General features: G+C 45.2%; 2 protein-coding genes across 14 annotated transcripts in view; both read left to right on the top strand.

Moving 5' to 3' along the window:
- FRRS1 (ferric chelate reductase 1) overlaps positions 1 to 14,879 on the top strand; it is a 109,614-nt gene that overhangs the window by 23,449 nt on the left and 71,286 nt on the right. For 3 of the 13 annotated variants that reach the window (XM_078332598.1, XM_078332591.1, XM_078332596.1), the window contains exons 3-4: positions 10,196 to 10,344; positions 12,878 to 13,113. The exons of 6 other annotated variants lie outside the window; for them this stretch is intronic. The gene's annotated coding sequence lies outside the window, so the exon portion shown is untranslated. Of the gene's footprint in view, positions 1 to 10,195; positions 10,369 to 12,877; positions 13,114 to 14,879 lie in introns of all 13 variants that reach the window. 4 more of the 13 variants (XM_078332590.1, XM_078332593.1, XM_078332588.1 and 1 more) reach the window with 2 other exon arrangements.
- Positions 1,334 to 4,932, top strand: LOC144577126 (uncharacterized). The gene is made up of 4 exons (XM_078332912.1): positions 1,334 to 1,548; positions 1,818 to 1,979; positions 3,250 to 4,760; positions 4,873 to 4,932. Exons 1-3 carry the CDS (start codon positions 1,334 to 1,336, stop codon positions 3,959 to 3,961), a joined length of 1,089 nt encoding a protein of 362 aa, XP_078189038.1. The 3' UTR covers positions 3,962 to 4,760; positions 4,873 to 4,932.

Genomic DNA, 14,879 nt, shown 5'->3' with positions numbered 1-14,879 from the left:
GCCAGTATGGTGTTGAACTAACCCCACAGAGGCTTCGGACCCTCTGTGAGTTAGAGTGGCCAGCCTTTGGGGTAGGTTGTCCAGATACGGGGACATATGACCCCAAGATAACTCAGGCTGTCTGGAACATCGTGTCAGGGTCCCCAGGTTACCATGAACAATTTCCATACATTGATCAATGGCTGAGGCTGAACCAGCACCCTCCTCCTTGGCTTGAAAAATGTATAAAGCATGCTGGACTTCAGGTTATGCTAGCAGGCCCAAAGAAGGGGCCCCTCAGCACCGGCTGTTCTTCAGGGCCCTGCTGAGGACCAAGAGTTGCCTCCATTGTATTCTTGGCCCTCGGGGGTGGGGTCCCGACACCCCTCTCTGGACACTACTAATGATCAGCCCTTGTCTCCTCTCCACACTCGAAGTGGGCCCCACACCCGCCAGAGCTGTTGCCCCTCCGGGAGGCACCTCCCACAGATGGCAGCAGCCAGGGCCACCCCTTCTTTGTTTATATCTTCTTTTCCTCTAGTGACTCGTATAACTGGAAGGCTCAACACCCTCCATTTTCTGAAAAGCCCCAGGCACTCACAGGACTCCTGGAGTCAGTTTTACAAACCTACCATCCAACCTGAGATGATTGTCAGCAGCTGCTCCTGGTGTTGTTTACCACGGAGGAGAGAAGTAGAATTAGACAAGCAGCCCATAAAGCAATACGTGGGACGGGGGGAGGTTCAGTACAAGACTGCCAGGAACAAATTAATGAACTTTTCCCTTCCACCAGGCCCCAATGGGACCCAGACACCCCAGCAGGCATGCAGGCTTTGAACAGTTTTCACTGGTACTTTTTAGAGGGGGTTAGGGGGGCAGCCCAAAAACCCACCAACTTCTCCAAGGTAGGGACTGTTACCCAGGGTCCACAGGAGTCCCCAGCCGCTTTCCTTGAGTGCCTACAGGACGCCTACCGCACCTACACCCCTATTGACCCTGAGACCTCGGAGAATCAGCGGGCCATCAATCTGGCTTTTGTTTCCCAGTCAGCCCCAGCCATCAAAAGAAAGTTGCAAAAATTAGAGGGGTTCCAGGGAATGAATCTAACTCAGTTGTTGGAGATTGTTCAAAAAGTTTTTAACAGTAGAGACACCTTAGAAGCCAAGCAAGATAAGAGAGTTACTAAGGCAGTAATAGCAGCTCTCCAGGAAACCCACACCTCCACTGGGGGTCAGGAAACCCGAGTTATATCAAGGGGACCAGAAATTCAGCAGAGAGGCCCTAGGAGACAGAGGCCCAAGCTAGGGCCTAACCAATGTGTATTCTGCTGAAGAGAGGGACACTGGAGGAAGGAATGTCCAGAAAGAAGGAGTCGAGGGGTAATACAGGAGAGACAGCCAAGGGCCGTTTTCAGTTTAGAAACCCGGGACTGACAGACCCTGGGCTCTTATCAACGAAGCCCCCAGGAGCCCAGGGTCACTTTGAAAGTTGGGGGCACACCTGTCAGTTTCTTGGTCGACACCGGAGCGGCCCACTCAGTCCTTACTCAGCCGTTGGGAGCACTGTCCTGTAGAAAAACAATTATTCAGGGGCTACAGGAAAAACTACATCCAGCCCTTGGACCACCCACAGACTCATTGATCTGGGAAACGGTACTGTCACCCACTCCTTTTTAGTTATTTCAGAGTGTCCATACCCAGGATTTACTCCACAAACTTCAAGCAAAAATTTCTTTTTGTGAGAGTCAGGCCTGCCTCTCAACTCCTCCTCCCTTGGCATCAGAGCCACCTCAGCAAATCCTCATCACCTGTGCTCTGTCAGACGAATATCTCTTGCAGGAAGCTTTATCCTCAGAGGCAGATCAACCGCCAACATCAGACCTCCTCCGCCAGTTTCAAGAAAAGGTACCTGGAGTGTGGGCTGCGACAAATCCCCCAGGCTTGGCAAGTCACCGTACCCCAGTCATGGTCCAGCTATTGGCAATGGCAACTCCAGTCCAGGTACGACAATATCCTATGAGCCAGGAAGCTAGGCAGGGAATTGCTCCACATATAACCAGACTTCTAAAAGGTGGAATTCTTACTACCTGTAAGTCCCCCTGGAATACTCCCTTACTCCCTGCCTTAAAACCAGGCACAAAGGACTATCAACCTGTACAGGACTTGAGGGAGGTAAACAAACGAGTGGAAACTGTTCATCCTACAGTTCTGAACCCGTACACTCTCCTGAGTCTATTGCCCCTGGACCACCTCCACGTATGGTCCTGGACCTGAACGATGCATTCTTCTGTATACCGCTGGCCCTGGTCAGCCAGCCCATATTTGCTTTTGAATGGACTGACCCAGGTACAGGGGTCTCTGGGCAACTCACTTGGACGAGACTGCCACAGGGTTTCAAAAATTCCCCTACACTGTTTGATAAGGCATTGAGCCAAGACCTTGATGCTTTCCAAGCTGGGTTCCCAGAATGTGCCCTGCTCCAATACGTGGATGACTTACTCTTGGCTACAAAAACCCAGGAGGCCTGTAAAATGACCACTCAGTCATTATTAAAAATCCTGCAGACTTTGGGGTACCAGGTCTCAGCTAAAAAGGCCCAACTCTGCCAGCCGAAAGTTACTTACCTGGGCTATATTATAGAGAGGGGCAACCAGGCACTGGCACCCAGCTAAATCCAAGCAGTGCTGCAAATACCTACCCCCGCCACGAAACGCCAAGTTCGAGAATTCCTTGGGGCAGTAGGGTATTGCAGGCTATGGATTTGGGGATTTGCTGAGATACCCAAGCTTCTGTGTGCCTGCACTGGAAGAAATCAGCCTTTGACATGGACAGAGGTAGAGCAACGGGCTTTTGACAAGCTCAAGACTGCCCTGACTGCAGCTTTGGTCTTGCCAGACATCTCTAAACCTTTCCAGTTTGTGCATAAAAAACAGGGAGTCGCTAAGGGGGTGCTCACCCAAACTCTGGGAACCTGATCCCGGCCAGTCACCTACCTCTCAAAAAAACTTGATCCTGTAGCCTCCGGATGGCCAGCTTTCCTAAGAGCGGTGGTGGCCACAGCCTTATTAGTCAAGGAGGCAGACAAGCTGACTTTGGGTCAGGAGTTAAACTTAGTAGCTCCCCACGTGGTGGAGTCACTACTCCGTTGAGCCCTGGGAAAATGGATGTCAAATGCCTGCATAGTTCAATATCAGGCCTTACTTTTGGACCAGCCCCACATAAAGTTCTTAAAGACTACAGTTTTAAACACCACCACATTGCTACCTGACAGCGAGCCAGAGGAGCCCATTCATGACTGCCCACAGACAATAGATGTCCTCCACGCTGCGCGACCGGATCTCACCGACGTCCCCCTGCAGAACCCGGAAGAGGTACTGTACACAGATGGCAGCAGTTTCATGGTCGACGGAGTAAGGTACACTGGGGCAGCTGTGGTCACCCTAGAGCGGGTTACCTGGGCCCAGGCTCTCCCACACGGGACCTCAGCCCAGAAGGCAGAACTTATAGCTCTGATAAAGGCCTTGGACTGGGCAGAGGGAAAATCTGTGAATATCTACACGGATAGTCGATATGCCTTTGCTATGGCCCATGTACATGGAGCCATTTATAAAGAAAGAGGGCTGCTTACCTCAGAGAGAAAAATAATAAAAAACGAAGAGGAAATCCTAGCCCTGATAGAAGCTATATGGAAGCCCAAGGCAGTGGCATTAATACACTGCAAAGGACACCAGAAGGGAGATTCACCAGAGGCAAAGGGAAATAGGGCAGCTGACCTGCAAGCCAGACAGGCAGCCTTGGGGCCAGTAAAACCTCTGACTCTTCTTGTGACTCTGCTGGCCCCAAACCTGCCTCCTACCCCCATGTACTTGCCTGAGGAAGAAAACTTTGCTAAAGAACGGGGGATGGCAAAATTCCACAGGATGGTGGGCTCTACCAGACACAAGGATTGTGCTCCCCGAGGCTCTAAGATGGACTCTAGTTAAGGACATATACCAGGCTACCCACTTAGGGCAAACAAAACTAACTGAGCTGCTGAGGGCCAGATACTACATTCCACATTTATATGAGATTGTTAGGGAAACTTCTACTCATTGTGATGTATGTGCCAGAGTAAATCCAGGAGGCAGTAGGACTAGTCAGGCAGGAATCAAGACTTAGGGGCACTAGCCCAGGGGAACACTGGGAGGTAGATTTCACTGAAATAAAGCCCCCAGCGTGCAGCTATAAATACCTCCTTGTGTTTGTAGACACTTTCTCTGGATGGGTCGAGGCTTTTCCTACTAGGTCAGAAACTGCACTGGTAGTAACAGATTGTTACAGGACCCGGTTCCTCAGTTCGGCTTGCCCCTGACAGTGGGATTAGATAATGGCCCTGCCTTTACGGCACAGGTTTCTCAGGGCCTGGCCAAGGCCCTGGGCATATCCTGGAAGCTACACTGTGCCTATCACCACCAGAGTTCAGGGCAGGTTGAAAGGATGAACCAGATCATAAAGGAAACTTTAACGAAATTTATCCTAGAGACTGGTGAAAACTGGGTCAACCTGCTTCCTTTTGCTCTCCTTTGTACCCGATGTACTCCCTATAAGAAAGGCTTCACTCCTTTTGAAATTATGTTTGGAAGGCCTCCTCCCTTACTCCCCAAACTGGTGGACACCATACATGCTGAAATCCATAACCATATACTCCTTAAGTCCTTGCAGGCACTCCAGTCTGTTCAGTCCCAGGTGCACTCACTCATCAGGGGAGCTCGGCCTACCCCAGGGGACCTCACTGACCAGCCGGTAGGTACACCCCTTCCAACCGGGGGACGAAGTCCTGATAAAGAGATTCACTGCCTCCAGCCTGACTCCTTGCTGGAAGGGACCTTACACCGTGATTCTGGTCACCCCACAGCAGTCAAGGTGGACGGACTGACTGCCTGGATTCACCATTCACCGTCAAGACTGCCCCCCTGGATGCAAGATGGGAAGTGGTTTCATCCTCAGTGGACCCCCTAAAGCTAAGACTTTTGCGCTGTTCACGGTTGTCATCCTAATCTCTGATTCCTGTAACCACCCCCCGAAAGGGACCCCCTTTAACACCCACTTATTATCAATGGGTCATCACGGAGGTCTCAACGGGACAATTGGTTAGTGCTGTACTCGGGGCTGGAACCACCCTTGTCAACTTAACCCTAGAGTACATCCCCAAAAAGCCCATAACCTTCTCCCTGGACCTCTGCACTCTCTTGAGTAAAAGCTAAATATAGAAATATCGACAAGGAGATGGGGGTGGGGAAATACGGTGAAGGCAAAGGAAATGGGGTGTGGTAACGTAGAGGCCGAAAAACAACTTCAGACTATGGGGTTATATCTATGCCCAGGGTCCACACCAGATAAGAGATGGAATTGTGATGACTTACATGAGTTCTTCTGCCCCTATTGGGGCTGTGAGTCTATCTCCACTATAACAGGATATACTACAAACAGAGACACATTCATCTCTTTCACCCAAGACTCTCCCCTGAGCCCTTGCCACACTGGTTCTTGTAACCCACTCAAAATAACGGTTCTGTATCCAGATGGGAGATGGGCAACAGGGTGAACCTGGGGTCTTAGGGTATATATGAGTTGATGGGATAAGGGAAACATCTTTACCATCCAGCGTATACCATTGCCCAGAACTGACTGCCCAATGGGACCTGTAGCTGAGGTCCTAAGGCCCCCAGAAGTCATCCCCAAGGTCCGGAAAGCCCCCAGTCTTAGCCCTGCTACTCCCAACCTATCCTCCACTCCTAGCTCTGCTATCTCCATTCCAAACCTATTCACAGAAGCCCCCCCCAGACATAGAAAGCTTGAACCTTCTAAACATGTTGTCCGCCACACACCACCTGCTCAACCAGACAAACCCAGATCTAGGAAAAGATTGCTGGCTATGCTTAAATCCACAGCCACCATTTTACATAGGCCTAGCAGGACAACCCGATATAGCCCCCTCAAATACCTCATGTACTGAAAGGCAGTTCCACATAACAGTAGGGGATCTAGAGGGAGAGGGCAGATGTTTCCACTCCCCTATGATCTCACCAGCTCCCCCTACTGACGTTTTTGCAAAAATATCCTCATTTTAAGTTATAGTCAGACAAGTTTTTACTACACTGCCCCAGACTCTGCTTGGTTTGCCTGTACTTTTGGCCTCACGAGCTGTATTTCCACCTACCAGTTCAGCAACTCCTCAAAACCCATTCTTTGTACCCCCGTGTATATAATACCCTGGGTAAATGTTTATAGTGGACCCCAAGGTGAAATTCTCATAGCACCCGATACAGACAGGCATTGGAAACGGGCCCCCATAATTATACCCCTATTAGTGGGGCTTGGAATAGCAGGGTCCACCGCTATAGGAATATCTGCCTTAGTCACTGGGGACCAAAATTTCAAAACTCTTTCACACCAAATAGATGCAGATATTACCCATCTGGAAAATTCCATCACCAAATTAGCTGAACAAGTAGACTCATTGGCTGAAACGGTATTACAACATAGAAGGGGATTAGGCCTGTTCTTGAAGGAAGGAGGACTGTGTGCGGCTCTTGGTGAGCAATGTTGCTTCTATGCAAATAATTCTGGAATTATCTGAGACAGCCTTGCGATGGTTAGGCAGAACTTACAAACAAGAAAACACCTCAGAGAGGTCTCAGGAAATTGGTACCAAAAAATGTTCTCTTGGTCCCCCTGGCTGACATCCCTGCTCACTGGATTAGCAGGACCCTTGGTGTTAGTGGTTAACATTTGAACCATGTCTTTTAAACTTGCTCTGCAAATTTATCCAGGAAAGAATAGATTCGGTAAAATTAATGGTTCTAAGTTCCAACTATGGGCCCCTGTGTCAAGAAGAGGACACCTATTAAAGATTTAATACATGTTAAAAGAACAGGGGGGAATGTGATATAGCTGGCCTAGAGTTAGAACCTGAGCAATGCCATTTTATAAAAGACAAAACTGTTTCATTCTCCTCACAATGACTGCTAACCTTGGCTTCTGTAAAACTGCTAGTTTACTTTGCAGAATGCAAAGAGGTAAAACTGCTTACCTTCTCTTATCTGTAACTGCCAGAATTGCTGGCCTTTGTTTACTGGTAATAATCAGAATAAGCACCCCCAGATAATTCCATCCTGGCGCCAAGTAACTAAAAATCTGTGGATCCCACCCCTACCCAGATGATGTGTAAATGAATGCTAATCTTAGCATTTGTGAACCCCTCAAGTGACAATCAGAATGTCAAATAGTTCCCTGGCCCTCGGAATGTCCGGAGCCCCTCACCCTCATCTTCACCCAAGAATCCACTGGAATGTTCGAACCCCCTCACCCTCATCTCCACCCAGAAGGTGATTTGAATCCACTAGCCCTCGGAATGTCTGTAGCCCCTCACCCCATCCCCTCCCCTCACCCCCAAGGTGATTTTTACGGGTATAAAAGGTCTTGTTACCCTCTTTTACGGGGCCACAGGTTGGAGAGACGTGAGTCCTCCGTGGTTGCTGGCAATAAACCCTGCAATTTGGCATACTTTTATCTTGGTGTTGACTTTCTATGCTCGGTCTGGTATAACACAGTGGGTCATGCTTGTAATCCCAGCACTTTGGGATGTTGAGATGGGAGGATAGCTTGAGTCCGGGAGTTTGAGACCAGCCTGGGCAACATAGTGAGACCCTGTCTATGAAAAAAAAACCAAGAAGACTACAAAGAAAACTTAAACATATACGGAATTTTCACTTTTGTAAAACCAAACTGCCTTTGTAGAACATCTCAGGATTAAACAAATTTGAACAGTGCCAGGTATTAGCCCCTCTTGAAATGGACTCACTAAGAAGATATGAGACAATTAGAAAAAGTCTTATTAAGATTTCTCAGTTTATACTTAAACTCAGATAATAAAGCCTCTCTGATAATAAAACTTCTTTAGAGCATCAATTCTGTTTAATTACCTCCTCTTCTATTAATGGCAGATCTAGTCACTCTGACTGGGTAATAGTTTGAAATTATACTTTGAAATATATGTGAATATATCCACTGTATATGTATGTGAGGCATGCCTATATGGTGCTAAGTGTTTATCCTTAATGTCTCTCACTTGTAGAAATAACATTCCCCCTTTTTTTGACACTTCTTTCCCCTGGGATTTCCCCAGTGATATCAACACTGAACTAGACTAGCTTCATAACAGATCAAGTATGACATTGTTTTAATTAAGGCCACTCTGAAACATTTGGCTGTGAGTACTTGATAGGGGAAGTCTTCGTAAGTATTTCAGGAGGTCTCATTCTTTCACCCTATGACCCTTACTACTCTTCTAGGAATTGTGGGAGGGATACAGGGATACAGTGAACTATGTCCTCGCTCTTCAGTGGTAATACTTATGGGTAGTGCTTCAGGGATGTGTGTGTGGAAAGATTCTAGATACCTCCCCCTGTCCTTCCGGCAGTCAGACAGAAAGGAAAATGTGGGTTGCCATACAGGGAGATAAACTTGCTCTTCCGCCCCTCATGTGCATGTAACACAATTTCTTGGCATCTACTGCCATCATGTGGTCATATGGTTATTTACATTTATTGACTCCAACCTTGTGTTTTTCTTTTAAAGGCTGGTCTGAAGCAAAAATACAAGGAATTTTAGTTTGTTTTAGTATCTTTCAGCCTCAGATTGTTCCCAAGTCCCTCTAGGTTCTCTGTACTCTTAGACTCACAACAAGATTCCACAACTGAATACTTTCTTCTTTTATGTTATGCTCTACTAAAGCATGCTGCTGATACCAGTGACTTTCAGAGTTTTTGATGAACCAGTTTGAGGCAGAACGATTCTAAAATGGGCTCCATATATCTCTGTCCTTGATAGTTATGAGTTATGTAATCCCTTCACCAGAGTGTGGATGAGACCTGACTAGCTTCTAACCAATAGAATGTGGCTGAGGTGGTGGGATGTCAGCTGTAATTACACTGGACAGTATTGTAACTTCTGTATGCTAACAGACTCTCCTTATTTTTATTTTTAAATTTCTGTGAGTGTAGTAGGTGTATATATTTATGGGGTACATGAGATGTTTTGATTATAGGCATGCAATGTGATTTAAGCACATCATGAAGAATAGGGTACCCATTCCCTCAAGCATTTATCTTTTGAGTAACAGAAATCCATTTACACTCTGAATTATTTTAAAATGTGCAATTAAGTTATTATTAACTATAGTCACTCTATTGTGCTATCAAATAGGTCTCATTCATTCCTTCTATTTTCTTGTACCCATTAACCAAGCCCACCTTCTCCCTGCACAATCCTTACCAGACTCAGATAACTGTTCTTTTACTTTCTATGTCCATGAGTTCAACTGTTTTTATTTTTCATCCCACAAATAAGTGAGAACATGAAACATTTGTCTTTCTGTGGTTATTTCACTTAACAAAATGATCTTCTGCTCCATCAATGTTGTGGTAAGTGACTGGATCTCATTCTTTTTCTGGCCGAATAGTACTCCACTGTGTGTGTGTGTGTGAGTGTGTGCACGTGCATGTGCGCACGTGTGTGTGTGTGACATATTCTCTATCCATTCCTCTGTTGGTGGAAACTTAGGTTATCCAAATATTAGCTATTGTAAACAGTGCTACAATGAACATAGGGGTGCAGATATCTCTTCAATATACTAACTACCTTTCTTTTGGGTATATACCCAGCAATGGGATTGCTGGATCATATGGTAACTTGATTTTTAGTTTTTTGAGGAACCACCAAACTGTTCTCCATAGTGGTTGTATTAATTTACTGCTAGCAGACTCTTCGGGTTTGCGTTCTGGGTTTACATGCATGAAGCAAGCAACTATGCTAGGGAGACTCAGTAAAAAGAAACTGAGGGTGGCTGCAGGCTGTCAGCTGCAAGAAATTGAGGCCCTCCATCGAACAGAACATAGGGAATTTTATGTCGCTAACCACCGCATGAACTTGGAAGCAGATCATCCTCTTCAGTTGAGCTTTCAGATGAGATCACAGTCCTGGCCAACACGTTGATTGCAGCCTCATCAGAGACCTTGAAGGAGAGGACCCAGTTAAGCTATGTCCAGATTCTGGGCGCTTATACAGACAATTGTTGAATTTCTGTGGTTTAACTTAATGATTTTTCAACTTTAGTATGAGACAAAAGACAAAAATATTCAGTAGAAACTGTATTTTGAATTTTGATATTTTTGCAGGCTAGTGATACACAGTACGATACCATCTGTCCATGCTGGGCATGGCGGGAAGCCACAGCTCCCAGTCAGCCACACCATCAGAAGGGCAAACAACTGGCACTCTACAGTGTACTGTGTTTCCAGATGATTTGGCCCGATAATGGGCTAATGTAAGTGTTCCAAGCATGTTTAAGGTAGGCTAGCCTAAAGCTATGATGTTTGGTAAACTGGATATATTTAATGCATTTTTGAATTACAATGGTTTCAACTTATGGTGGGCTTATCGAGATGTAATCCCATCATAAGTTGAGGAGCATCTGTAATTGTATACTGTTTTGAGCCAGTAAATGTGTGGTAATTTGTTACACAGCAATAGATAATTAATACACAGTTCTCTGGTTTTGCTCACATCATTCCCCTCTTCCTAGGACTGCAATATAAGTCCTTGGAGACTGTTTTTGGAAACCTCCATTGTTCAATGAGGTGTAGAAGACTTAGACCAGAGGCAATATTTGAAATCAGATGAAGTGTCATGGTGGTTTCAAAAAACTCATTTTGGTTATGAGAACTTCAGCCAATGACTGAGGTGTGAGAAAGAAGATCTGGTATCCTAGAAAACAAGCTTAGAACAGGTTACAAAAGTTATCATTGTAGGTCTCTAATGTTGCTATAATCATAGGAAGGGAGACCCAGGCGAAAAGCCCCGGTGCACAAACTGGATCAATGAAATAGGTACAGAGGCTGGCACAGCCAGATTACTTATAGAAACACGTATGCCCAGGGCACTTTCTACTAACTGGAAAGGCTGAGCTCCCGATATATTCCTGCATCTTTTATTAGACTCATAGAAAGATGGGACTTGGGTAAATCCTTAGAGCACCAAGACAGACATGGAAAAGGCAAAATTGGGGATGGAAGCGGGGGCAAAGACTGACCTATCAGAAGACCCAGCATGTGCTAATTTATGTGGAGGAGTAGTTGGGTTTAAGGTTGGAGATTCAAAGATGTGGACAGATTACTAATTAATCAGCCCAACAACTGCTTTTTGTTTGCTAAGCGGAGGCGTCATAAGGTCTAGTAAGACGTAGATCTGGCCCACGATGTTCTTACAGTCTCAAGTAGAAGGCAGATAAGCCTAATTCATCAACTGAGGAGAAAATAATGGAGCTGTGTTTTGAAGGACAGGAAGGAATTGGCTAGATGAAAATGATGGAGAACCTAGAGGAAACATTAGGTGGGACAATCTGGAGAATGGAAGCTGCCTGAAACATCTGGGGCACTGCAAAAACTTGTGAATGGTGGGAGCAAAGAATGTGTGTGTGCAAGTGACAGACGATGCCAGAGAGATGAGCAGGGATCATATTCCTCAGGGTTTTGGTTGATATGTTATAGAGCTTGGACTTGATGGTAAAAACAGAAGATTTTAAAATATGAATGATATTTTAAGCAGGCGAATATTTTAATCAGAGAAATTATATGATGTTTTGTATTTCTGAAAGATACAGCCATTGTTGTGTTGTGGATGGATCAGAGAGGGTTAGGATTAGAGGCAGGGAGACAAGTCAGGAGGTAAGACGCAATGAGGACCTAAATTAAGATAGTGGTAGTGGGAACAAAACATTGTGAAAGACTATGAATAATTATGGAGGTATTTTTGATCAGAATTAATCAATAAAACATGGAGGTTAAGTGAAAAGAGATGACTATGAATAACATCATGTTTGTAGCTTGGAGAATGGGTTGTTGGAGAAATAGATTTGAAAGTGGAAGTCTGAGAAACAATAACATTTAAAGCTTACAATGTAAGAGTATAAGTCAAAGTCCATGTGGGATCCTGAGTACAGGATGTCAGAGCCATTGGAATAAAGCTAAGAGAAAGTGGATTCACCAAATCTAAGAAAATAAATGTCAATTTCTATAAGCCGGACATTAAAATCTAACAGAAAAACTAGATTGGAAAAACCAAAATACTTATAAAAATTAAAAATTGGGTCAGGCGCAGTGGCTTATGCTTGTAATCCCAGGACTTTGGGAGGCTGAGGTGGGTAAATCACCTGAGGTTGGGAGTTTGAGACCAGCCTGTCCAACATGGAGAAACCCTGTCTCTATTAAAAATAAAAAATTAGCTGGGTGTGGTGGCACATGCCTGTAATCCTAGCTCCTCTGGACGCTGAGGCAGGAGAATCACTTGAACCCGGGAGGCAGAAGTTGCAGTGAGCTGAGATCATGCCACTGTCCTCTAGCCTGGGCAACAAGAGCAAAACTCTGTCTCAAAAAAAAAAAAAAATTAAAAATTGGAAAAGTAACCAAAGATGTGTGTGTGTGTGTGTGTGTGTGTGTGTGTGTGTATAAAGATCTTTTTACTAACATTGGTCATAGTGATAAAATAGCAGAAATGAACACTATGTCCAAAAGTAGATTATTTGAACAAATATTAGCTAACTCAATCAAATGACAAAATTCTTTTCCTGGTGAATCTTACATTATAGTAGGTTAGTAGCTAATACATAAAGAAAGAAACATAAAAATGATGTCAGGAAGTGATAAATTTTGTGAAGAAAATAAAGCAAAGTAAGTGGATAGAGAGTTATAAGGAACTCTGTTTTAAATACAGTACTGGAATGGGCAGTTTTATCTGTCAACTTCTCGGGGCTGAAATCCTCAGTTATTCAATCAGACACTAATCTATGTGTTGCTATGAAGATATTTTGTAGAGGTAATCAAAGGCAGTAATCTGTTGGCACCAAGAAAGGGAGATCATTCTAGGGAATCTGTGGAGGCCTGATTCAATCTGTTGAGGGCAAAGCTGAGGCTTCTCTGAAGAAGAGGAAATTCCAGCTCTGGACAGCAGCTTCAGCCTGCATGTGAGAGTTTCAGCCTACGCTTCCTAACGACCTGCCCTATGGATTTCAGACTCGCCCAGCTACCCCCACAATCACGTAAGCCAATTCCTTGCAATCAATCTCTTAATAGGCATCTCCTACTGGTTCTGTTTCTCTAGTTGAACGCTTGCTGATCCAAGTAGTCAGGGAGGGTCTCCTGGATATGAGACTTGAGTAAAAGCAGCATAAGGAGGGTACAAATATCTGGTATAGGGGTGAGGATGGTAATGGCAGATTCTGGAAGCAGCAGCATTTAGTGCAAAGACCCTGCAGTGCAAATGTGTTTGGCTTGATAGAGGAAGAACAAGGAGGGCAGAAAGGTTGGAGAACAGAGTGAGGGAAAGCATCATAGTGCTGAGTTTGGAAATGGGGCAGGAACTGGATCATGCATAGGTCTTGTTAATAACTTCGGATTATATCCAAGTGAGCTGGGAAGCTAGTAGAGGGTGGTGAGTAGAGCGATGACATGCTGTAAATTTAGAAGGCGCACCTAACCTGTCATGCAAGAGAAGGCTGTCACAGTTGTCTAGGGAGGAAATACTGGTGGTTTGGAATAGAGCAGTGGTGGTGAAGAAGGTTAGAAATAGGCAGATTTAGGACATATTTTTGTTTTTGAGACAGGGTCTCACTTTGTTGCCCAGGCTGGAGTGCAGTGGTGCAAGCTCAGCTTACTGCAGCCTCCACTTCCTGGGCTCAAGCAATTCTCCCACTTCAGGCTCTTGAGTAGCTGGGACTACAGGCAGGCACCACCATGCCTGGCTAATTTTTTTTTTTTTTTGTAGAGCTGAAGTTTCACCATATCACCCAGGCTGGTCTCAAAGTCCTGAACTCAAGCAATCTGTCAGCCTTGGCCTCCCCAAATGCTGGGATTACAGGTGTGAGCCACTGCACCTGGGCTGATTTAGGTCGTATTTTAAAAAGAGAGAGAGTGAAAAAGATTTGCTAAAGGGTTGAATTTGGAGAACATAAAAGTGGACTAAAGAATCATTTCTAGGGTTCTAGCTTGAGCAACCAGAAGAAACTGAACATGGTGGTTGCATCTGTGGGAATGGGAAAATTAGAGAGATGGGTAGAGCAGCTCCGAAAGGTGGAAAGCAAGAATCCAGTGTTGGACATATTACATTTTAGATGTCATTAAAATCTCCAAGTGGAGGTATCTGATACCTATTTCTCGAGATATATTAAATACATCTGTGTCATTGGCACTTAAGAAGTGAGCATGGGCCAGGTGCAGTGGTTCATGCCTGTAATCCCAGCACTTTGGGTCACTAAGTTGGGTGGATCGCTTGAGCCTGGGAATTGGAGACTAGACTAGGCAACATAGCCAAACCCCGTTTCTACAAAAAATACAAAAATTAGCCAGGCCTGATGGTGCACACCTATAGTCCCAGCTACTTGAGAGGCTGAGGTGGGAGGATGGCTTGAGCCAGGGAGGTTGCAGGGAGCCAAGATTGCACCACTTCACTCCAGTCTGGGCAACAGAGCCAGACTCTGCTTCAAAAAAAAAAAAGGCAGTGAGCATGGATGGAAAAGAGAATAGATAGGAAGCATGCACCTTAGGACACACTAGTATTTACAGGTTTGGAAGAACGGTGAATTCAGTAAAGGAAACTGAGATTAAGTGGTCTGTAAGTCAGACACAATACCAAGAAAGACTAGTGAGCAGAAGGTGCTTCCAGGAGGCAGGTGTGGTCAATTGTGTCAAATGACTCTATTAGGACTAAGAGCTGACCAATGAGTATGGCTTCTCAGAGTCATCTGTGGACCACCTGCATCAGAATTAACCAGCTAGTTTCTTAAAATGAGATTTCTGGACCCACCTC

The sequence above is a fragment of the Callithrix jacchus genome, chromosome 7, assembly GCF_049354715.1.
Source record: "Callithrix jacchus isolate 240 chromosome 7, calJac240_pri, whole genome shotgun sequence".
Lineage (NCBI taxonomy): Eukaryota > Metazoa > Chordata > Mammalia > Primates > Cebidae > Callithrix > Callithrix jacchus.
This window is presented reverse-complemented; position numbering and strand designations above follow the sequence as displayed.

Coding starts and splice junctions, on each gene's coding strand:
- LOC144577126 (XM_078332912.1), top strand. CDS start 1,334: ATGTCCAGAAAGAAGGAGTCGAGGGGTAATACAGGAGAGACAGCCAAG. Junction 1,549..1,817: donor GCCGTTGGGAGCACTGTCCT/GTAGAAAAACAA, acceptor TATCTCTTGCAG/GAAGCTTTATCCTCAGAGGC. Junction 1,980..3,249: donor CAATGGCAACTCCAGTCCAG/GTACGACAATAT, acceptor GCTACCTGACAG/CGAGCCAGAGGAGCCCATTC.